Here is a 25,319-nt window from a genome sequence, read left to right on the forward strand (position 1 = left end):
GGGACATCATTTCTGGGTGTGGGCAGTGCCCGCCACAATGCTTTCCTTATACAGAGGAAGTACTCAACAGTTATTTGTTGGACCTGTGAGTGTTAGTTGTAACCTAATCTGTAAATACTAACTCCCAAGAGTTTATGCTACTTTTGTGTGCATGTATAAAACTCAAAATTTGTGTATGGTTAATTGGAATATGGTATTAATGTTACTGGATCTCCAAAGAGTAGAGTTTCTTGGATAATACAAGCCTCTTCTTCCTCTGGCTTTACCAGCTTTACTGTCCAACAGATGATACCTCTGTCTGTATGGTGATGTGCTGAGGAAAGAGCTTAAGAGATAACTTTTTAAGTATCCATATTTGTAAAGATTAGGATTTGAGCTTTAAACTACATGTAACTGCAGTAGTTGTGGTTTCTTTTTTTTTTTTTGGTTGCATTGGGTCTTCCCTGCTACGTGCGGGCTTTCTCTACTTATGACGAGCAGGGGCTACTCTTTGTTGCTGTGCGCGGGCTTCTCATTGCGGTGGCTTCTCTTGTTGCAGAGCATGGGCTCTAGGCGCACGGGCTGCAGTAGTTGTGGTGTGCAGGCTCAGTTGCTCTGCAGCATGTGGGATCTTCCCGGACTAGGGCTCGATCCCATGTCCCCTTCATTGGCGGGCAGATTCTTAACCACTGCGCCACCAGGGAAGTCCATGGTTGCGGTTTCTAATGTAAAGAAACTCCCATGCTTAACTTATTCAAACAACTTCATCACCTTAATCAGTTGTCACAGAAATTAAAGTTAAAGGAGCTTTATTTGTGAATCCAGGATTTATAGGATACTTTAGTATGTTTTATGTCTATTATATTTTCCTTTTACAGTCAACATTCTCAGCTCCTTAATTTTAATTAATACTTGCTAGTAAATATTCTATTTCAAATGAGGGAATGCATAGGAAAAAGACTCACTCCCAATGTTTTGTCATTGTTATTTCAGACCAAAACCTCCTGTGACTGAGCACAACCATGGTGCATCCGGATTCTCCTCAGAAGTGAGACTTTCCAAAGGACCAATGACTCTTTTCCTCATGCCCTTTCAGTTTTTCCTGCTCCATAGCTATGTCTCGATCTCGCCATGCAAGGCCTTCCAAATTAGTCAGGAGGGAAGATTTAAACAAAAAGAAAAACAGCCAACTGAAGAAGGGATCTAAGCCAGCCAACAAAAATGTGGCGACAGTCAAGACTGTGAGCCCTGGAAAATTAAAGCAATTAATTCAAGAAAGAGGTGTTAAGAGAAAAACAGAACCCAAACTGCCTATGCCAGTCAGAAGCCTTCTGACAAGAGCTGGAGCAGCACGAATGAATTTGGATAGGACTGAGGTTCTTTTTCAGAACCCAGAGTCCTTAACTTGCAATGGGTTTACAATGGCTCTCCGAAGCACCTCTCTTAGCAGACGACTCTCCCAACCCCCAGCGGTCATAGCCAAACCCAAGAAAGTTTCACCGCCTAAGAATCTAGGAAAGCAACATGAGTGTGATTATAAGGTACTTACTGACATGGGAGTAAAGCACTCAGAAAGTGATTCAGTCCCAGTGCAAGACCCCTCAATCCCTCCTGATATAAAGAATCTAATTGGCATACAAAATGCATCATTAATAAAAAACGAGAGCCAAGAGACAACCCAGTCTTGGTCCCAAAGTGTGGAGGATTCCAAAATAAATCACTCTACTCATAGTGGCCCTGCAGCAGAGGTTCTTTCTGGGTCACTGGAAGGGACACGTGGTGGTGAAGGACTATTCTCTAGAGAGACATTGAATGATATTAGTGATTCCCCTAGAATGTTTGCTCAGGACACTTTCTGTGTTCCTTTGCTCCAAAAAGCAGCCCTCAGGGTTACCTCTGAAGGAAACCCCAGCATTCAGTTAGAAGATTTGGGTTCACGAGTAGAATCTCTTAAGCTATCTGATTCTTACCTGGATCCCATCAAAAGTGAACATGATTGCTGCCCCACCTCCAGCTTTAATAAGGTTGTACCTGAATTGGACCTTAGAAACTGTTTGTCTACTGGTGGGTCAATATATCCTACCTCATTAATACAACTCCTCTTGGCAGGTTCAGAACAAGAAACCCTTGGTGCTAAACCAGATCATCAAGAGGTACTCAAATCTACCCCAGATGAACAGGAAGTTGCTGATACCACCCCTGTCCTAGGACAGGCCTTTAGTGCTGTCCCACATCAATGGGAAGTTCCTGGTGCTAACCCAGTTCATGGAGAGCCTCTGGGTCAGACCCCAGACCCACCAGAGATTCCTGGTGCTATTCCAGTCCAAGGAGAGGTCTTTGGTGCTATCTTAAATCAACAAGTCCTCGGTATGGTTGGTGGTACTGCCTCAGACCCCGATATCTTTCTTCCTGCTCCTCTTAACCCAATTGCTACCTGTAATGCTCTCCCAGAATGGCCTGAGCCCCAGAGCACTGTTTCATCTGGGCTTGAGGTCCAGGGCACTATGCAGATTTTGCCTTCGGGCTTAGGTCACACTCCTCAACCATCATCAAACTCAGAGATAAGTTCGGTACCTCCCGCAATGGCTATAAACAATATAGAAAATAAGAAGAAGGTTCATATAAGCTTTCTGCCAGCTAACACTCAGGGGTTCACAATAGCCCCTGAGAGAAGACTCCACCATGCTTCACAAGGCATTGTCCGCCTCTCCCAGGCCAGTCCCAGCAAATTGGAAGGAGAGAGCTCCCAGATCAGTGCCACCAGCATGGTTGACATCAACACCACAGTGGTGTCTAGGCCAGTGTCACTTGTCAGTACCTCCTCTTCTCCTTCCTACACAACTTTGCTACCTACTTTGGAAAAGAAGAAACGAAAGCGATGTGGGATCTGTGAGCCCTGCCAGCAGAAGACCAATTGTGGTGAATGTACCTACTGCAAGAATAGAAAGAACAGCCATCAGATCTGTAAGAAGAGGAAATGTGAGGAACTGAAAAAGAAGCCATCCATCATTGTGCCTTTGGAGGTAAGTAAATACCCAAGGGGCTGGGGACACCTGTGAGACTTAGTAGTGTGATTTGTGTGGAGACAATTTGCTTCTGTGTTACATCCTTTTGCTTTGGTAAAATGTTGCTTTAAGTTGCTTATAGGAATTTGTGGACCTACCTGAAGTCCGTCTTGGGCACTGAGTGATGCATTAGCTTATTTTTAGAATTTGTCTCAGAAAACTAGAACATAAACATTTTCCATTATAAGTTTTGATGGAGAATAGGGAAATTGTATGAAATGTGGTTTTGGAAAGATTTCCACTGTGCCTCATTTTGGCCAGTTGTGTGTCTTTTTTTTGGGAGTTACAGATTTAAAAATTAGGAGCACAAAGTCAATAACTATCCTGCAGCCTGAGAAACCAGAGGAAATAAACTTCTTTTCTTTTGAAAGAATAAAACTGTCTCTATCTTTAATCTTAAAACTTTGCCTTGGAGGTATAGTAATGATAAAGCTTTCGTCTCAACTTTTGGCTTGTGATTTTCACCTGCTCACAGGATTGTTGAGATTCAATGCTAATCAGAAGTTGAAAATGGTTTTTAAACTCCAAAGTGACATACAAACATTTGTACTTATTATTACAGTTATGAAACTAAGGTAGTAAAAATATTGGTTGCCTTAGACTTTGTTTAAAGGATTTTATGGAGGTTGGTTAATACTCAAACTTGCTTTAATTAAAGCAAACTTGCTTTAATTAAAATACCTGTCAGCTATGGTGTTTTATGATTTTTAGATTACTCACTTGAAGTTATATTTATTTTGAGTCTACTATGAATATGGGTGTAGTAGAATAGATTAATTTAAAATATTATGAACTTAATTTCAGTCAACCTTTTTTCTATTTCATTCTGGACTTAAATTATGTCCAAAAATGCTGACTTCCTATTTGACTGGCACATTGCAAATAAGAGATCAGACATTTAGCCAATCATGTATTGATGACATTTAATATTTCTAAAATATTTTGTTATTATAAATCTTACTGCAATGAACTATCTTCTTTACTCAAGTCACTTCACACGTGTGGGAGTAGATCAAAATGTGGCCAGTAGCTTAATAGCCTACATACTTACATCTAAAACACTTAGTAGCAATATTTTTATAACAAGAGTGATCTCCCTGATAAGCTCCTGATTTGTAACATTGCCAATAGACATTGTTGTCCATTGTTGCCAAAGGTACTCTATCTCTAATAGGTATAAACAAGTTTGTTCTCTTTTTTTTTTTTTTTGCGGTACGCGGGCCTCTCACTGTTCTGGCCTCTCCCGTTGCGGAGCACAGGCTCCGGTCGCGCAGGCTCAGCGGCCATGGCTCACGGGTCCAGCTGCTCCGCGGCATGTGGGATCTTCCCGGACCGGGGCACGAACCCGTGTCCCCTGCATCGGCAGGCAGACTCTCAACCACTGCGCCACCAGGGAAGCCCTGTTTTCTTCTTTTCTAAACTGGCTCCTCCTCTTGCATTACATTTTTCGTTAACGACTTACTGTCTACACGGTCACCCAAAATGGAAAATTCAGTCATGTTTAATGCCTTTCTCTCACTCTTGTAGTATCTCTTGTTCTACAACATCAGAGCACTTCTATCTCTCCATTTTCTTGGCTCCAGCTGTAGTTGAGCCTTTACCTCATACCGGGACAATTTCAGTGTCATCTTTATTATCAGCAAGTATTTATTGCACTTCTACTCTGGGTTGAGGGCACCAGCTATCTGGGAAGTCAGGATGTTGAACAACAATTCTCCTTAGGTACAGTTCAAGTTTTCTTTCTGTAACCCTGTTTCTCCTAGTTTAATACATTTAGTGCTCTTCTGTATATGTAATTTATCTCACTCAAAACAAAAGAAAATAGAGCAAAGTTTTCAGTGCCTTCCAGTTGTAGATGAAGCCTAGCTTTCTTAGCATGGAATACCAAGATTTTTTAAAAATATATTTATTTATTATTTTTTGGATGTGTTGGGTCTTGCAGCACGTGAGCTTCTCTCTAGTTGTGGCGTGCAGGTTTTCTGTCTCTAGCTGTGGCATGTGGGCTCCAGAGGGTGTGGGCTCTGTAGTTTGCAGCACGTGGGCTCTCTAGTTTAGGCACGCAGGCTCAGTAGTTGTGGCATGTGGGCTTATTTGCCCCGCAGCATGTGGGATCCTAGTTCCCCGACCAGGGATCAAACCTGGGTCCCCTGCATTGGAAGGCGGATTCTTTATCACTGGACCACTGGTGATGTGGGAAGGTGCCAATATTCAAGATCTTGGCATGACTGATCTCCTCTGTCTTGTTTGCTGTCACTTCTCACATTATACTTGAAGTTTCAGCTGTATCCAGCTACTTATATATCCCCAAGCTCACCGTGCATGATCCTGCCTCAGTGTCCTTGCTCATGGTACATATTCTTCCTTTCCCTATCTGACAAGACTCCACCCATTCACTCACCCCTCCCTGTGCCACACCTGTATCTGTGCATGCTCCCCCGGTTTCATTCCAGGGGACTTTGTTTTTCTAGTGCCTATCTAGCCTTGGTACAGTGATAGGTGCTAAATAAACACTTGTTAGTTAAATGAAAAGAATATATTTGTAACTCAAATAATCAGGTTTAGAAATTTAGATGTTGGCATGTGGTTTATTTCTGTAAACTTGCTCTGGCAAGCAAGTGTGACCACTGTTGTCAAGGTCCATCCGTGTGAGAAAAACCAGTATTTGTTAATGAATGAATGAATACCTTGGCTATAGCTCACAATCTCCTAAGCACCACATTCTTTATTAAAAACAAAACAAAAAACCCTTTTATTTTGACATGTCAGTTTTATAGAAATATTGCAAGAGTAGTATCGAGAATTTGGTTTATCTTTCAGCCAAATGATAATATTTTATCATATTACTTTATATCTCTTTTTAGCTCCTCCCCATGTGTATATTTTTTTCTGAATCAACTGAGAGTAAGGTTTTCATAGACATGATATCCCTTTATCCTTGCATACTAGAGAATATATTTCCTAAAAACAAGGATGTTCTCTCCTATTATTATCAAAATTAGCAAGTTAACATTGAGCCATTATTATTATATAGCCCACAGACTTTATTCATATTTTGCCTATAAGAAAATATCCTTTTGACCTCCTTTAATTTGGAATAGTTCCTCAAACTTTTAAAACAATTTTACTGAGGTATAATTGACATATAATAAACTGCACATATTTAAAGAGTAGTTTGGTAAGTCTGACATACGTATACACTGTGTGAACATTACCACAGTCAAAATTCATTACTCCCCCAAATTTCTTTGTACCCCTTCATAGTCCCTTCTCTCCTACCTGCACCCTTTCTCCTCAGGAAAACACTCTTTCTGTCACTATACATTAGTTTGCATTTTCTAGAGTTTGATATAAATGGAATCATATAATATGTACTTTTTGTGTGTGTGTGTGTGCACTGAGAGATGCATTAGCTTATTTTTAGAATTTGTCTCAGAAAACTAGAACATAAACATTTTCCATTATAAGTTTTGATGGAGAGTAGGGAAATTGTATGAAATGTGGTTTTGAAAAGATTTCCACTGTGCCTCATTTTGGCTAGTTGTGTGTCTTTTGGGAGTTACAGATTTAAAAATTAGGAGCACAAAGTCACTAACTGTCCTGCAGCCTGAGAAACCAGAGGAATTAAACTTCTTTTCTTTTGAAAGAATAAAACTGCCTCTATTTTTAATCATTACATTAGTTTGCATTTTCTAGAGTTTGATATAAATGGAATCATATAATATGTACTCTTTTTTTTTTGGTTTAGAATAGTTCCTCAACATTTTTTTTTTTTTTTTTTTTTTTTTTTTTTGCGGTAGCCGGGCCTCTCACTGTTGTGGCCTCTCCCGTTGCGGAGCACAGGCTCCGGACGCGCAAGCTCAGGGGCCATGGCTCACGGGCCCAGCAGCTCCGCGGCATGTGGGATCCTCCCGGACTGGGGTACGAACCCGTGTCCCCTGCATCGGCAGGCGGACTCTCAACCACTGCGCCACCAGGGAAGCCCTCAACATTTGTTTTTAATGACATTGCTTCTTTTGCAAAGTGCAGATTACTTATTTTGTCCCTCACTTTGGGTTTGTCTAATGCTTCCTCATGACTAGATTTGGATTATACATTTTTGTATGAATACCTTCTTACAGGAGGGACGTAATGTCCATTTGTCCCACTATTCGTGATCTTAATTTTGATCACTTGGTTAAAGGTAGCGTCTTCCAGATTTCTCCATTGTAAAATCAGTATTTTTCACTTTGTATTTAATAAATATCTTACAGAGAGATCAAGACATGTAAATATACTGCTATCCCTCAAACTTTCACTCCCCAATTTTAATGTTCATCAGTGGTTTTTGCCTGATAGTTGCCAAATTGTGGTTCTGTTTCCATTGTTTCTTCTAAATCTGTTAATTAGTTTTAAACTCCAAAGAAGAGCTTTTTCTTCTTGTTTGTTTCAGTGTGAACCTGTAGATTTTTGTTATATTCAGTAAGTTACACTCCTTTATTATCATTACTTATTTTGTTGCTCAAATTTCCCCAAATCTGGCCAGGGAGCACCTTCAACCATTGTTTGAATAATTCTTTATTTTCTGGGACAAGTGTTCTAAGGTTTTCTATTTTCCATCCTGCCCCAGACCAGATGACCAGCTGTTTATCCAAGGAAACTTGGTTCTTTTTGGTGGAGAATGATACTTAGAAACCAAGATCTTGTTAATAGGTATTATCGTTGTTGCTGAAATGTCAGTGGTGTGTTCAAAAGTTAGAATATGCATATGTTGAATTAGTTCTCTCTCTCACACACACACACACACACACACACCACCCTAATGCTTCAATGTAGTTATGCTGTTCATTTGAAATACAATTTTAATTATTTGTTTATTTTCTATTTCAAAGGTCCCCTATAGTTGATGATATTCATATTCTCTTGCTTTCCCCCTCCCCCAAAAGATCGCCCTTGCCCCTGACAAAGCTGATTCTGAAGAATGTATTGTGTTGTCCTTATACTGAGCTCTGACAGTAGAGAGACTTACGCATCCAGCAATGCGTGGAGAGGCAGAGGAGAACATAGGGAACACTTCTCTGAGGAATTTCATTCTGAGCGAGCAAGGAACAGTTGTACACTCATTTGTTTCTGTCTTCTTTTGCTTAATATTATGTTTATAAGATTTGCCAGTAATGTTGCTTATAGTTATAGTTGTTCATTCTTGTTGCAGTGTAGTATTCCATTGTTTGTATATATCACAATACCTGTATCCATTCTATTGTTAATGGGAAGTGAAATGTTACAGTACAGAACTGAACAGTAGAATGAGCATAGCAGTACTACTATAGATTTTTTTGGGGCGGGGGTTGGTGGGCTGGCCACGCAGCTTGTGGGATCTTAGTTTCCCCACCAGGGATCAAACTTGCCCCCTGCAGTGGAAGCACAGAGTCCTAACCACTGGACCACCAGAGAATTCCCTGGACACTTTTTTTTTTCTATGTTAAAGTCTCTATAGTATTTTTTTTTAACGGAACTTTTTATTTATTTATTTATGGCTGCGTTGGGTCTTTGTTGCTGTGCGTGGGCTTTCTTTAGTTGCGGCAAGCGGGATCTACTCTTGCGGTGTGCGGGCTTCTCATTGCAGTGGCTTCTCTTGTTGCAGAGCACGGGCTCTTAGCACGTGGCCTTCAGTAGTTGTGGCACAGCAGGCTCAGTAGTTGTGGTGCACCGGCTTAGTTGCTCCGTGACATGTGGGATCTTCTCGGACCAGGGCTTGAAGCTGTGTCCCCGGCATTGGCAGGGGGATTCTTAACCACTGTGCCACCAGGGAAGTCCCAATTGTGCTTTTTAATGAACAGAAATTCTTAACTTTAATGTAGTCCAGTTTACCAATCCTCTCCTTTACGATAACTTTTTATTTCCTGTTTAAGAAAATTTATTTGGACTTCCCTGGTGGCACAGTGGTTAAGAATCCGCGTGCCAATGCAGGGGACACGGGTTCAAGCCCTGGTCCGGGAAGATCCCACATGCCTCGGAGTAACTAAGCCTATGCGCCACAAATATTGAGCCTGCATGCCACAACTACTGAAGCCCGTGCACCTAGAGCCCGTGCTCTGCAACAAGAGAAGCCACCGCAGTGAGGGGCCATAGCACCAGAAGGAAGAGTAGGCCCCTGCTCGCCACAACTAGAGAAAGCCCGCGCACAGCAACAAAGACCCAACGCAGCAAAAATAAAATATAAAATGAATAAATAAATTCTTTAAAAAAGAGAAAATTTTGTCTGTTTTTTGCAAATTCCAAGGTCATGAAGATGTTCTTTTTTGTTTTCTTCTTAAAAAGTTACTTTTTAAAACCTTTCACGTTTAGATGTACAAACTGGAATTGACTTTTGTGTATCACATGAGATAGGAGTCAAGATTCATTCTTTTTCATAGGGATATCTACTTGACCAGCACCATTACTGAAATGACTATCCTTTCCCCACTACAACATCAACTTTGTCACAAATCAAGTGATTGATTAGTTCTCAATCTGTTTCTAGACTGTTTCATTGGCCTTTTGTCTATTTTTCTGTCTGAACTCTCATTACTAGGCTTTACAACCAGTCTTGCTGACTGGTAGTATAAGTCCTTCAGTTTTGTTTTCAATATTTATTTGGGCTATTTTTTTGGTTTTTTGTATTTTCATCAAAAAAAATTTTTTAATATGTGTATTTATTTATTTATTTGGCTGCACTGGGTCTTAGTTGCCGCGTGCGTGTGGGATCTTTGTTGCTGCATGCGGAGTCTTTTTTTTTAAAATAAATTTGTTCATTTTATTTATTTATTTATTTATTTTGCGGTACGCGGGCCCCTCACCGCCGCGGCCTCTCCTGCCGCGGAGCACAGGCTCCGGACGCGCATGCCCAGCAGCCATGGCCCACGGGCACGGCCGCTCTGCGGCACGCCGGACCCTCCCGGACTGGGGCACGAACCTGCGCCCCCCGCATCGGCAGGCGGACCCCCAACCACTGCGCCACCAGGGAAGCCCTATTTGTTTATTTTTGGCTGCACTGGGTCTTCGTTGCTGCGCGCAGGCTTTCTCTAGTTGCGGAGAGCAGGGGTTACTCTTCGTTGCGGTGCATGGGCTTCTCATTGTGATGGCTTCTCTTGTTGCAGAGCATGGACTCTAGGCACACAGGCTTCTGCAGTTGTGGTGCACAGGCCTAACTGCTCTGTGGCATGTGGGATCTTCCCGAACCAGGACTCGAATCCGTGTCCCCTGCATTGGCAGGCAGATTCCTAACCACTGCGCCACCAGGGAAGCCCGCGGAGTCTTTTTAGCTGTGGCATGCAAACTCTTAGTTGTGGCATGTGGGATCCAGCTCCCTGACCAGGGATCGAACCCAGGCCCCCTGCATTGGGAGTTCGGAGTCTTAGCCACAGGACCACAAGGGAAATCCCTTCATCAAAATTTTTGAATCAGCTTGTAAATTTCCACCAAAAACCCTGTTGGAATTTTTATTGTTTGTGTTGAATCTATACATCAGTTTGCAGTCAATTGCTCTACCACTGAGCTATACCCCCTCTTATCAGTTTGAAGAGATTGACATTTTTTTTTTTTTTTTTTTGCGGTATGCGGGCCTCTCACTGTTGGGGCCTCTCCCGTTGCGGAGCACAGGCTCCGAACGCGCAGGCTCAGCGGCCATGGCTCACGGGCCCAGCCGCTCCGCGACATGCGGGATCTTCCCGGATCGGGGCACGAATCCGTGTCCCCTGCATAGGCAGGCGGACTCTCAACCACTGCGCCACCAGGGAAGCCCTGAGATTGACATTTTTACAATATTGAATCTTCCAGTTCATGACCATAGTATATCTTTATTTATGACTTACTTTCTTTCAATAACATTTTGTAGCTTTCAATATAGTTATTTAGTTTGTTTTATTTTTAGGTATTTGATATCAAAATTTTTTGATATTTATTTTACACACATCAATGATTGAAGCCCAGTTACTTTGATAAGTAAGAATATTGGTAAGCAAATATATTTCATGTATTTGTTCCTCACATCAGAATTATTTTACTTATTATTGAGAGTTGGAGTGAGAAAGAGAAAATACATTTACAGTTTTTAAATGTTAATATTTTTATTATTAGAATATTTATTTTATTATTTATTTATAATAATATATATATATTAATTTATGTATTTTGGCTTCGTTGGGTCTTCGTTGCTGTGCACAGGCTTTCTCTAGTTGCAGCAAGCGGGGGCCACTCTTCCTTCCAGTGCGTGGGCTTCCCATTGCAGTGGCCTTCCCCTCTGCAGAGCACGGGCTCTAGGCACCTGGACTCCAGTAGCCATGGCACGCGGGCTCAGCAGCCGTGGCTCACGGGCCCAGTTGCTCCGCGGCATGTGGGATCCCCCGGACCAGGGCTCGAACCCGTGTCCCCTGAATCGGCAGGCGGACTCCCAACCACTGCGCCACCATGGAAGCCCTATAATAATATTTTATTATATGAAACAAATGTACATTTTAAAAACAGAACTGTTAGAATTTTTTTCTTCTAAAATATACTTAGCCCCCAAAGGCATATGCCATTTCTCAGAATGTTAACTACTAATGTCTGGGAGAAGTAAAAACAATTTTGATCTACTCTTTTTTTTGATCATAGATTATATTTTTGTCCCCCAATTGTTTCTTTTAATTGAACAACAAGGTGATTAGATAGTCTTCCCAGTGATCTCTTTGGCCAAGAGATAAAGTGTTATTTTTTGCCAAGTTTAGTTCAGCTTAGTGTTCTCCATATTCAGAAATACAGTTAATTAAAACCATTAACTTTATAACTCATAGTCATCTAGGAATTTGCTCCTGGATAGGTATTCCTCATTTTGCATTTGTAATTTAGCATACTGAGACATATGCATTATTCTATTTATTGAATAGTGAGTGATGTTAAAAGGCGGGGGAGAGGTGCTTTTTAGGGACTTAAAGGGTAGGTGCTTTGGCCAGGCTACACTTTCACACACTTTTTAGTATGTTCAAAAACAACAACGACAACAAAACACAGTTGTTTGTAGATATGCTTCTGAGGGCAGTGTTTTGAATTATATATCTATAGCTTGATGATTTGGTATAGTATCACACATTTAAGTAATATGAATTGAATGACTAAGCAGTTTGTGAGTTGGTTGCCAAAGTGAAACAGTCTCTTAATATTTACTCCAATTATTTTTTGTTTCTTGGGTTTTTTTGTTTGTTTTTGTTTTGCCATGCCAGGCAGCTTGTGGGATTTTAGTTCCCCGACTAGGGATTGAACTTGGGCCATGGCAGTGAAAGCTCCATGTGCTAACCATTGGACAACCAGGGAATTCCCTACTCCAGTTAATATTGATTTTTTTCCTCCAAATATTAAAGGGTTATTATATGCTTGGTTACATTAATAGCAGTATATTAGATAACACTGTAAAATGTGCTATTTATTACCATGCTACCTTCTTAGCTAATAGAAATTACACCTGGGAAAATAGCAATACCTATATAGTTTGTGCTTGAAAAGGTAAAAGTTAAATAGTATTATATGATACAGATTGAACCACTGACTGTTCACTGTCCTGTGGATAGTGTGATAACAGTCTAGTTCCGGAGATGTCCCTTCAGAATTGGTTGACATACTTGTTTAATTTTATTTTATCCATTTTAGTGGGAGTTGCGTGGGACAGGCCTCTTCTGGCCACTGCTTTTCTCAGTGTTTTCAAACAGCCAGATTTCATTTTGGCATATGTTATATATGGCATATGGAACAAATTTTTGCTACCAACTCTTGCAATTGAGGGCAGATGTTATATGTCCCTAAATGTGCCTTTAAGGAATCTCTTAGGATCACTACTGAGACTTCAGTAGCATACCTCACCACAGAGCTGACCATAGGAAAAAAAGCCTGTGGCGTCTAGGATCTTTGCATGTTTAGAATATGTATATATATGTATAACTGAACCATTTTGCTACACACCAAAAATGAATACAACATTGTAAATCAAGTATACTTCAATTAAATAAATAAATAAATAAAAAATAAACCCCAAGCATGCAAACAAAACCATGCTGATCTTGATTGATTATGACTGGTGGGTGTTAATTTCTGGAATCTTGTCAGTATGGTTCAAATCTTACCTTGCCATTTTGTGTAGACCATCTTATCCAGAAAGAAAAATGTGTGAAACTGACTTAACACCTTCATCTAGTATCAGTATAATCCAAGTTATACTATCACTTACTAGTGAGCACTGTAGTTTGGTACATGTTTATTTTGCTCCAGAGCTTATCTCCCCGTGTCTTTGTTGGTCAGCTTCTTGATATTTTTATTCCAGGGTAATATTTCAAGAGTTGATGGTTTCAAAGCTGCAAAAGTCATTCTCCCGGGCTTCCCTGGTGGCGCAGTGGTTGAGAGTCCGCCTGCCGATGCAGGGGACACGGGTTCGTGCCCCGGTCTGGGAAGATCCCACATGCCGCGGAGCGGCTAGGCCCGTGAGCCATGGCCGCTGAGCCTGTGCGTCCGGAGCCTGTGCTCCGCAACGGGAGAGGCCACAACAGTAAGAGGCCCGCGTACAGCAAAAAAAAAAAAAAAAAAAAGGCATTCTCCCTATAAAGTAGCCAGTCACTGTAGTACTATGATGGATGTGGCACTAGTGTAACCAGCTAGGAGAGAAGGTGGGATCATATATTTTTGTACTATTATCATATTAAAATAAGACACAGCTAGCAAATGAATCAAACTAATCTAAGCAATTCAGGTTATTACCTTGATAATGAGACTCAGTGCTCAAGTCATGATTATCCAGAAAGTTTTGGCTAATTATCTATCATCAGCTCTTCATGTCTGCTAGTAAGCAACAAGAGAAATCTTGCTCTTTTCTGATTTATTTATGTCCTGTTAACACTGCTACAGTTTTTTAAAAAAAGGGCATGGTGAGAAAGCAGTGATTAGAAGTGAGATGTTTAAATTACTTCTAAAGCCCAAGCTCAGGCTATAGAGGGTGCTAGCACATCACAGGTGCTCAATACATGTTTGCTGAACAAATGATTCAATGAATGAATGAAATCTCATAAAAAATGTAAGATTCAGCCTATCTCACATACCAATGTCTCTTAAAAAAAAAAGTGCACTGTAAACCATTATATCCCATGTGTACTTAATATATCATCTTAGCAGCTAGTACCTCAAAACATTTTGGGGTTTATTCTATATATGTCATTTTTAAGTACCAAAGATATTAGGATCATGGGATGTCTGTAGCAGAAATTCAAGTAAAGGACTTGAGAAAAAAGTTTATAGGAAGTACACAGTGTTTTAAAAATATGTTTAAAGGGCTTCCCTGGTGGCGCAGTGGTTGAGAGTCCGCCTGCCGATGTAGGGGACACGGGTTCGTGCCCCGGTCCGGGAAGATCCCACATGCCGCGGAGCGGCTGGGCCCGTGAGCCATGGCCGCTGAGCCTGCGCGTCGGGAGCCTGTGCTCCGCAACAGTGAGAGGCCCGCATACCACACACACACACAAAAAAGCTTGAAAAGCAGCTGCTTGTGTTGTTTAAAATTACTGCCATGTCCATTTGTGATTATGAGTTATACGAAGATGCAAAGTTTGGACACCTCAAAGTTCTAAAGGGAAAAGGACCATGAAAGCTCAAAATGATGCTTTTTCTAATTGTAAATGGAGTTTAGAAAAACAATTCTAGAAGGATACATACCTACCAAACCAAACTGTTGGAAGTGTTTACCTCTGAGGACTAGAGTTTTTGGATGGAGGATGGGTGTATTAGAAAATAAGTGAGTTTAAATTTTGCTTAAATTTTTATACATGGTTTGAATTTCTACATAAAGAGCTTGTGTTACTTTAAAAAGTGATAAAATCAAAGTAGTGTAATTTGCATTTGGAAAGCTTACAAGCAGGAAAAAGACAAACTTTAATTCTACTACCTAGATGCAACCACGATGAGTATATAGGCATATTTGCTTCCAGTGTTTTTTCTGCATTTAGTTTTTAAAAGATTTTTTTGATGTGGACCATTTTTAGAGTCTTTATTTAATTTGTTACAATATTGCTTCTGTTTTATGTTTTGATTTTTTGGCCCTGAGGCGTATGGGATCTTAGCTCCCCAACCAGGGATCGAACACTCACCTCCCTTCATTGGAAGGCGAAGTCTTAACCACTGGACCACCAGGGAGGTCCCTGCGTTTAAAAAATAACATAGTTTTTAAATTTTTTCTTTTTGTTTCACTGGAAATATGATGCTCAGTTGTAAACGTTAAAAGTATACAAATTGTGGGCTTCTTTGGTGGTGCAGTGGTTAAGAATCTGCCTGCCAATGTAGGGGACACAGGTTCAATCCCTGGTCTGGGAAGCTCCCACGTGCCGTGGAGCAACTAAGCCCATGTGCCACAACTACTGAGCCCGCATGCCACAACTACTGAAGCCCGGGCATCTAGAGCCCGTGCCACCACAATAAGAAGCCCACGCACTGCACGAAAAGTAGCACCTGCTCGCCGCAACTAAAGAAAGCCTGTGCAGCAACGAAGGCCCAACGCGGCCAAAAAAAAAAAAAAAAGTATACAAATTGCTTTGTTACGATAAAACTAACCGTGTATACACACACACAGAAAAAAATAAATAACATCTTTAAAGTTGAATGAGGTAAAATTTTTTCTTCTTTTTTTCTCAGTATATCATCAACATTTCCCTTGTAAGTAAAAATTTGTAAAGATTTAAAAAGTATGTGTATAATATTCCTTTGGGTAAACAAACATAACCTACTAAATTACTTTTCATGACTGGATGAATTATTTTGGGTCCCATTTCAAATTATGTTCTTTTTTTTTTTTTTTTTTTTTTTTGGCTGCATTGGGTCTTAGTTGTGGCATGCAGGATCTTTTGTTGCAGCACGGGCTCTCTGTTGTGGTGTGTGGGCTTCTCTCTAGTTGTGGCGTGCGGGTTTTCTCTCTCTAGCTGTGGCACACAGGCTCCAGAGTGCGTGGGCCCTGTAGTTTGTGGCAGGCCAGCTCTAGTTGAGGCACAGGAGGTCAGTAGTTGTGGCACGCGGGCTTAGTTGCCCCACGACATGTGGGATCTTAGTTCCCTGACCAGGGATCCAACCTGCATCCCCTGCATTGCAAGGAGGATTCTTTGCCACTGGACCACCAGCGAAGTCCCCTCAAACTATGTTCTTGACACTGGAATCTACTAGTCCTGTATTTCAAGCTAGAAGTATTAGCATAACCAAAAAATTTAGTATTTTGTTAATGATTTATTATTGCCTAATGGTTTCTAAATCTTTACCACTTTTGGAAACCTGAAGTTTGTAGTACAGGTAGGTTTTGGAAAGTCAGGTCCATTTCCTTCTCTCAAAAAGAGAAACTAAAGTTTCTTTTACCTTCTTTCTGGTAAACACATCTTCATGCCCTCTCAAAGATGGGGGTTGAGCCAGCATTTAAGCATATCTCATTAGTGTAGCTAAATGACTGGACACTAGCCAGATCAGATTAGGTACTTGGTATATTTTTAGCTACCATGGAAAAACCCAGAATTTTAAAGTTATTATTATTATATTAGTGCTTAAGTCCCACTAAATTTTCTACATGTTTTTTGGTTGCTAGACAAGAGTTCCTAAGACTAATTTGATCCTGGTTTAAATGATCCCAACACTTGTCTTTCATATGATGTTTCAAAAATCATAAAGTTAGAACTTCTACATCAGAGGTTTTTAATCTGGATGGGCTTCAGTGCTCTGTGATCCCATTCCCTCAAAATTATATGTAACATATTGTGTTTTTTTTGGTTTTTGGTTTTTTTTTTGCGTTACGCGGGCCTCTCACTGTTGTGGCCTCTCCCGTTGCGGAGCACAGGCTCCGGACGTGCAGGCTCAGCGGCCATGGCTCATGGGCCTAGCCGCTCCGCGGCATGTAGGATCCTCCCGGACCGGGGCACAAACCCGTGTCCCCTGCATCGGCAGGCGGACTCTCAACCACGGCGCCACCAGGGAAGCCCCATGTTTTTTGTTTTTTAACATATTGTTTTATATGCATTTTTCTGGAGAGATGGTCTTTACCTTTCGTTAGATTTCACAGAAATATAAATCATGTCTCCTACTCCCCAAAGTAAAAACAAGTAAGGGGGTCGCACCAATCTTTTAAGACTTTGAAGGAGTGAAATTGACAACTGTTACTCTGGTTAAGTTATACTAAGATCCTATATTCCCCCCATGTGGTCATCAGTGTGAGAATGGATCTATTTGTAACATTGTGATAGACCCCTGAAGCAGGGATGCCTGAGGAACAGAAGTGATGTCTACAAAGGGTCTGGTAGAGTCCTTGCTACATAGTAGGTGCTTAATGTGGTGGTTATTATTTTATCCTTGAAGAGATTTGCCTATTCATTTCATTACTTTCACCCATTTCCCTCTTGCTACCTGACTCACGTTACTTAGAGGAAAGTAACTAAAGTCCTCAGAATTAGCCAGTACACACCATTTCATAGGATCTGCAAATGCATTTTTCCTGCAAGAGCATTAGGATTATGAATGAATTGGTTTCACTGTTCCCATGTGATGCAGAATTATAGCTGTGGTTTCCGGCGAGACGATGCCACAGTTATTTTCTTGTCCTTGTATAATGAGAGGGTTTTGGTGTTTCTGCCATATTCTAGATATTTACACTACATAGCTCATTTTCGTATCATATTTCATATGGAACACCATTTTGTGGTGAGTTTTCTGTTAAAGGGCAAAAGTAGGATCAAGACAGGAGGAAGTGGGAGGACAAGACAGTGGAAGCCCACAGTTGATCCAAGCCATGGACTTTTGGAGGGAGCTGATCCAGTTTAGATTTAGAGAGAAAAGTGTGTGTGTGTGTGTGTGTGTGTGTGTGTGTGTGTGTGTTAGTTTCCTCCACACTTGCAGGAGTAAGTAACTTGTTTAGGAATTAACACAGAATTGCAGGGAGATTTGTCTACTAGGCAACATAAAATTAAATTACCTTCTTTATTCACCTACTTCCATTTTCTAGGGACATTTCTGGTACACTATGAGATGTCAAAACAAACAAAAATCAATAAAACAAGGAAAACAAAACAAAGTAGTGTTTAACTTATTTCTTTTAAAAAAGTCAGTAACCAGGGAACTTTGTCTTCATTGATAATTAAGTACATAAGATTTTAACAAAATTTAAACTTCTTTGACTTGCAGTGCAGGAGACTGGCAAAGGAAAGGAGAAAGGGAAAAAATGAACATTTATTGAGAGTCTACTATGGGCCAGACACTGTGCTAGAAGGCTTAATGTTACCATATTTGATCCTGACAGTGACCCATGAAGTGTAAGTATTAGGACTCTCATTTAGCAGACAAGGAAATGGAAACCCACATTAAAAAATGTATTAATTTCCCCTGGCTAGCAAGTAGTAGAGGCACTCTTTCCATTATGATAAAGGAGAATCAAACAATTTCTTCTTTTTAAAAAACTGAGATCTAATTCATGTATCATGAAATTCACTCTTTTGAAAGTATACAATAGTGCAATAGTGGTTTTATATATATATATATATATTTTTTTTTTTTTTGCCTGCAGAGCTTGCAGGATCTTAGTTCCCCGAACAGGCATCGAACCAGTGCCCCCTGCAGTGGAAGCACGGAGTACTAACCACTGGACCGCCAAGGAATTCCCGGTCTTTAGTATATTTACAAAGTTGTGCAACCTTTACCACAATCTAATTCTAGAACACGTTCATCACCCCAAAAAAGAAACCCAGTATAATTAAGCAGTGACTCCCCATTCTTCTCTCCCTCAGCTCCTGGTAACCACTAATTTGCTTTTTGTCTTTATGGATTTGCCTATTCTGGGCATTTCATGTAAATGGAACCATACAATATTTGGTCTTTTGTATCTGGCTTCTTTTACTTTAGCATAATGTTTTCAAGTTTCATCCATGTCATAGCATTTATCAGTACTTCGTTCCCTTTTATGGCTGAATAATATTTCATTGCATGAATAAACCACATTTTGTATAAACATTCATCAGTTGATGGACTTCTGAGTTGTTTCTACTTTTTGGCTACTATGAATAATGCATTTATGAACATTTGTGTACAGGTTTTTTTGGTGGACATGTGTTTTCATTTATTACGGGTATATCCCTAGGATTGGAACTGCTGGGTCATATGGTAACTCTTTGTTTAACTTTAAGGAATTGCCAGACTGTTTTCCAAAGTAGCTGTACCATTTTAGATTCAACAATCCTCATCAAAACTTACTATCTGGGGCTTCCCTGGTGGCGCAGTGGTTGGGAGTCCGCCTGCCGATGCAGGGGACACGGGTTCATGCCCCGCTCCGGGAAGATCCCACATGCCGCGGAGTGGCTAGGCCTGTGAGCCATGGCCACTGAGCCTGCGCGTCCGGAGCCTGTGCTCTGCAACAGGAGAGGCCACAACAGTGAGAGGCCCGCGTACCGCAAAAAAAAAAAAACAAACCAAAAAAACTTATTATCTGATTTTCTGATTATTGCCTTCCTAGTCAGTGTGAAGTGGTATTCCAGGATGGTTTTGATTTGCATTTCTCTAATGACTAATGATATCAAGCATCTTATCATGTCCTTATTGACCATTTGTATATCTTTTTTGGAGAAGTGTCTATTCAAGTCTGTCTTAGTCCGTTTGGGCTGCTATAACAAAATACTGCAGACAGGTTGGCTTATAAACAACAGAAATTTATTGCTCATAGTTCTGGAGAAGGCACCAGCATGGTTGAATTCTGGTGAAGCCCACTTCCTGGTTCATGGTTTGTGCCTTCTCACTGTGTCCTCACATGGTGGAAGAGGCTAGGGAACTCTCTGGATCTTCTTTTAGAAGGCACTAATCCCATTCGTGAGGGTTCTACCCTCATGACTTAAGCATCTCCCAAAGGCCCCATCTTCTAATATTATATTGGGCTTTAGGATTTCAAAAAATGAATTTTGGGGGGACACAAACATTGTGTAGTGCCTGTCATTTGGTAGCCACCAAACAAATGTTGGTTGAATTAAATGATACTAGTCATAGATGTGGAACTGGTATGTAGTAAACATTGATATCTGAAGGGGTTAATAACAACTATTATATACTGAGTACTCACTAAGTGCCCGGTACTCTATTAAGCACTGACATGCTCATTATCTCATGTAATCCTTGTAATGATCCTATGAAACATACATTCTTCCCCCAATGTATAAAGTAAGACACTGAGGCTTAGACAGGCCAAGTAACTTGTCTAAGACTACACAGTTGATCTTGGATTAGAGCCCTTGGCTTCGATGGTAAGTGCTCATTTAAAGCACCATGTTCCCGGGAATTTCCTGGAGGTCCATTAGTTGGGACTCAACACTTCAGCTACCGAGGGCCAGGGTTCGATCCCTGGTCAGGGAACTAAAATCCCACAAGCGGCGTGGCATGGCCAAAATAATAAATAAATAAATAAAATTAACCACCATGTTTCTGAGCAAGGGGAAGAAGCCAAATATGAAGAACCTGGAGGATAGAGAGAAGTGGGACCAAAATGTGGACTGGTTAAGGATAGCCCTGCTAAGGTGATTGCTGCTATCTTTTAGACTTTTGAAACTTTGAAAGAAATGTTGTAATAGAATCTTATACTAGGTTCATTTTAACAAGGAAACTATATAGCACAGGAAACTATATAGCACTGTATAGCACAGGAAACTATATTCAGTATCTTGTAATAACCCATGATGGGAAAGAATCTAAAAAAGAATATATATATGTGCATATATACATGCAACTGAATCATTTTGCTGTACACCAGAAACTAACACACCAAAAAAAAGCTCCCTAGGGACTTCCCTGGAGGTCCAGTGGTTAAGACTCCATGCTCCCAATGCAGGGGGCACAGGGTCGATCCCTGGTGGGTGAACTAAGATCTTGCACGCCACACGGCACAGCCAAAAAAAAAAAAGAAAGAAACTAACACAACATTGTAAGTCAACTATACTTCAATAAAAATTAAAAGAGAAAAGAATCTTTTTTTTTTTTTTTTTTTTTGCGGTACGCGGGCCTCTCACTGTTGTGGCCCCTCCCGTTGCGGAGCACAGGCTCCGGACGCTCAGGCTCAGCAGCCATGGCTCACGGGCCCAGCCGCTCCGCGGCATGTGGGATCTTCCCAGACCGGGGCACGAACCCGTGTCCCCTGCATCGGCAGGCGGACTCTCAACCACTGCGCCACCAGGGAAGCCCTTAAATGAGTTTTAATTGCTTAATACCTTGTTTATTTGTACATGTTCATGTGACAGCCATCATTCTCCGTTGCTGTAGTGGAACCACCTGCAAGTCAGCTGCCATACCAGAAGCTTTTTTCATAGCCATTACAGCATTTAACCCTAAAGTCAGCTTTGTCCCTCACTGAGTCTATGGGGGGTTAACTTACTCCGGGTCCCATAGTTAATAAGCATCATTGGGATTTGGATCCCACCAAGGACATACTGATCTTGTAGAAGATCATATTTTGATATTGTTTGATGTAACATCTTAAGGTGGACAAGCCATGAGGAAATAATACTTTCTTTTCAAAAAATCTAAATTAATTTTCTTTTATCACATACATAGTTATGATTAAGAGAATTGTTAGTTGTAGTGGTCCTTCATCCCCACCACCCCCTCCCCAAACCCACTAATGCTTCATTTATGGTGATGATTAGCAAAAGTAGCCTTATAAAAATATGGTATATATATTCATAAAGCTGGACACAATCACAGCACCAGTGAATGCAGTTTGACTTATTCTCAAATGATGTGCATGAAAGAACTGTTGTTATGAGCAAGGAAAATATCAATTCACAGTTTATAAATATCTAGTAAAAACATTAAGAACCATTTATTTTATTTTGAATAGCAAGAGCTAATGTACACTTTGAATAAGTGTTTGGAACTCAGGTAAATCAAACAGATTTGGGGGAAAATTGCATTTTCTTAACTAGTCATTAAGAGTGTCTATGGAAACGCCATTATAATCGTTTAGGCTAAAACATTCCTGATAAAGATAGGCAAGTTTTTCATTTAAATCTGCACAGTTAACACGGGTATAACCTTGAGCTCCATACTTGTTGATTTCTAAGGTGGACTGTGGGGAAAATAACTTTTTTGTTTTCTTGCTACGACAAATATATCTCCTCTTGACCCCACAAGTTATTCCTAAAGGGCTTTACATTGCAAAAGCTCAAAATGATCCCCTCAGACAATGAAATGGTAATCTCAAGTTAGAAGAAATGTCTCTAGGACTTCGCTGGAGGTCCAGTGGTTAAGACTCTATGCTTCCACTGCAGGCGGCACGGGTCCCATCCCTGGTCAACCCCTGGTTGGGGAACTAAAATCCCACATGCTCTGCGGCCAAAAAAAAAAAGTCTCTAGTAAGAATATCAAGGACTGTTTATTTATTTTAGTTTAAACAAGAGCTAATGTACCCACTGAATAAGTATTTGGATATCAAGAAAGTCAAACAGACTTTAGAAAAAATTAATTTTAGGCATTCTATAATTATAAATATTGTGGGCTTCATGTCAAGTTTTTTGTTTTTTCTCTCTACCTGAGTTAAGCTCAATGGAAAAGTTATTCATTGTCAGAGATTCCACAGGTGTTAGGCAGTGCCTCGAATATAGCTGGTGTTCTCTGTTCTATTTCTGGAATGAACAAAAGAAGGGCATCCCTTTCTCCAAACATCAGAAGCATCTCTCCAGTACAACCAGAGTTACCCAGCTGAAAGAGTAACATTTCTTGGCAGGCAAATCTTGCTTCTCCATAGATTGTGTGGGACTCGAGTAAATTAGTTCAAAAACTAAAGAGGTTAACCCTTCCTGAGTAACTGATCTCATCTCAACAAAAACCTACATACACTTATTCTCAAAATATTGCTTTACTCTGATTAGGAGACTTAGTTACATGAGAGTTTTTTCTAGCTAAAATACAAAGGTTTCAGACCTAGGATAAACCAGTCACCTCTCCTTAGTTCTCTTGAAAAGGTAGCTGTTTGTGATGAACAACTTAACAGGGGTATCATTGTCTTTTGAAAGGACCAATTATGGAAAGTTGAAGGATGGAACAGAAACATTTCAAACCAGAATGGTAGAGAATTAAGGCTGATTACATCTCTTCATATGCATTCTCAATGACCCGCATTAATGCCCATGTTGTAGCTATCTATTTATATGCATTTCTCCCCATAGTGTGACTGTCAATAGCCACAGTGCTCCCAGTATCCTTGTATATGTTTTTACCTCCATCTGGGGCACATACTTTTCTTCTGTCCCTCTATGTTTAACCAACTCCTACTTACAGTGGAAATAAATGTCAGTTCCTCTGGGAAGGCTTCTCTGGACTTGCATAGATTTCTGGGCTCATCCCTTTTCTATACTACTTCATAATAATTATCTGTTTCTGTCTCTCCTGAGATGGTACAGTCCAGTGGGGAGTGGGGAGCCCAGCACCATGTCTGCATATTGAAAGTGCCCAACACTTGCTTTAAAACAACACTATTGTTTTAAGTTTTTGGTTATTAAATGGGGGAATTTCATTGTAAAAACATGAATTAATAAATTGGCTTGATTTTGCTAAACTTAGGAGACACCTAGGTCTAACTTTCTCTGAAAGAAGTTGTATGTGTGTAAATGCTTTGAGCTTCTCAGTGAAAGAAGACAGTTTTAGGATTTTGCTATTAGATCAAAAACTGAGGGTATTGGACTTCCCCGGTGGCGCAGTGGTTAAGAATCTGCCTGCCATTGCAGGGAACACGGGTTCGAGCCCTGGTCTGGGAAGATCCCACATGCCGCGGAGCAACTAAGCCTGTGTACCACAGTGACTGAGCCTGCGCTCTAGAGCCTGGGAGCCACAACTACTGAGCCCGCGCGCCTAGAGCCCATGCTCTGCAGCAAGAGAAGCCACCACAATGAGACGCCCGCGCACCACAACGAAGAGTAGCCCCCACTCGCCGCAATGAGAGAAAGCCTGTGGGCAGCAACGAAGACCCAATGCAGCCAAAAATAAAAAATAAATAATAAATAAATAAAACATAAAAAACTGAGGGTACAGTGCTCTCTAGAGTCAGCTGTCTTGCATGAATAACATAGAGAAGGAGCCCGAAGGTACAGAACTTCCTTTGAATAACATTAATTATAAAATACACAGGACAGACTAGGAATAATAAGAAGCATTCAATATATCATTCACAAAAGGGGAAATATTTTCTAAATTGCAGCATCTTTGTGATTTGTTTTTGACAAAAAGCCATAGATGCTGTTATTGGATTTCGCTGTTCAAATTATGGATCTAGACTGTAATAGAGGGAGCAGACTTGTCAGTTTCAAGTTAGTACTACGAATTGTTGAAAAGAAATTGGGGAGAGGTGATATTTTAGCCCCATTTAGTCTCTGGCATTATCTATGGTTCACCTCATTGTCAACTGTTCTCACTTGGCAGCTGCTGAAGATCACTGCTTGCTTACTTGTTCCTTAGTTCTTGCTATTGAAGAGCAGTTATTTTTACCAGCAGTAAGCAGGACTGCTAGAGAGAATGGAGTTGGATACTTGGTAGACCAGGCCCCTTAGAGGGAAAAAGCATTACTGCAGATAAGCCTCAGGGAAGGAAGTGGGGGAGGGAAGCCAGGGAAAGGCTGTGCCAGGGGATCGACTCAAATCACTCACGATTAAAAACTGAGAAGATCTCCTGTGTTAACCTTTCAGGTTCCTATGTCTCACACGACATAAAATTAAACTAACTTTAAGATCTCCATTAGAATTCTTAAAGTATGAACCGCCTTTTTTTTTGTTATTCTTATTGATTGGAAGTTTACAAAAAGGTGGTACTTGGAATATCTTAACCAAGTATCACAGCAAAAGCTATGTCTCCAACAGTAAATAAGAGGAGACATATAGGAGGATTTCATGGGAGGCGAGAGTGTGGCTTATATTGGAAGGATTTTGTGCTGCGCAGGTATCAATTCTGAGGAATAGTAAATAACTCGAGATTAATTTAGAAGAAGACTCCTCCTAGGCAGTATTTGTATGTCTAGTTTCTTGTGGGTGCAGAATTGCTTATGTTTAGAAAGAGAAGTAGGATTTTGAAATTATTCATAAATTTATCTCTGAGGGCACACAATATTATCTTTTAAAAAATACACCTAGGGCTTCCCTGGTGGCGCAGTGGTTGAGAATCTGCCTGCCAATTAAGGGGGCACGGGTTCAAGCCCTGGTCCAGCGAGATCCCACATGTCACGGAGCAACTAAACCCGTGTGCCACAACTACTGAGCTGGCGCTCTAGAG

The 25,319-nt window shown here is 40.7% G+C and overlaps 1 protein-coding gene across 1 annotated transcript in view; it reads left to right on the forward strand.

Annotated features, from left to right (window-relative positions):
- The first annotated feature begins 919 nt into the window (after window positions 1–919).
- TET1 (tet methylcytosine dioxygenase 1) overlaps window positions 920–25,319 on the forward strand; it is a 133,069-nt gene continuing 108,669 nt past the window's right edge. Inside the window, exon 1 of the mRNA XM_022590733.2 lies at window positions 920–3,002. Within this exon, the coding sequence (XP_022446441.2) occupies window positions 1,095–3,002 (1,908 nt within the window). The 5' untranslated portion in view covers window positions 920–1,094. The remainder of the gene's footprint in view (window positions 3,003–25,319) is intronic.

The sequence above is a fragment of the Delphinapterus leucas genome, chromosome 16 (genome assembly GCF_059928025.1).
Source record: "Delphinapterus leucas isolate spDelLeu-1000000601 "Yukka" chromosome 16, BTC_Dleu_Yukka2, whole genome shotgun sequence".
In the NCBI taxonomy this organism is placed as follows: domain Eukaryota; kingdom Metazoa; phylum Chordata; class Mammalia; order Artiodactyla; family Monodontidae; genus Delphinapterus; species Delphinapterus leucas.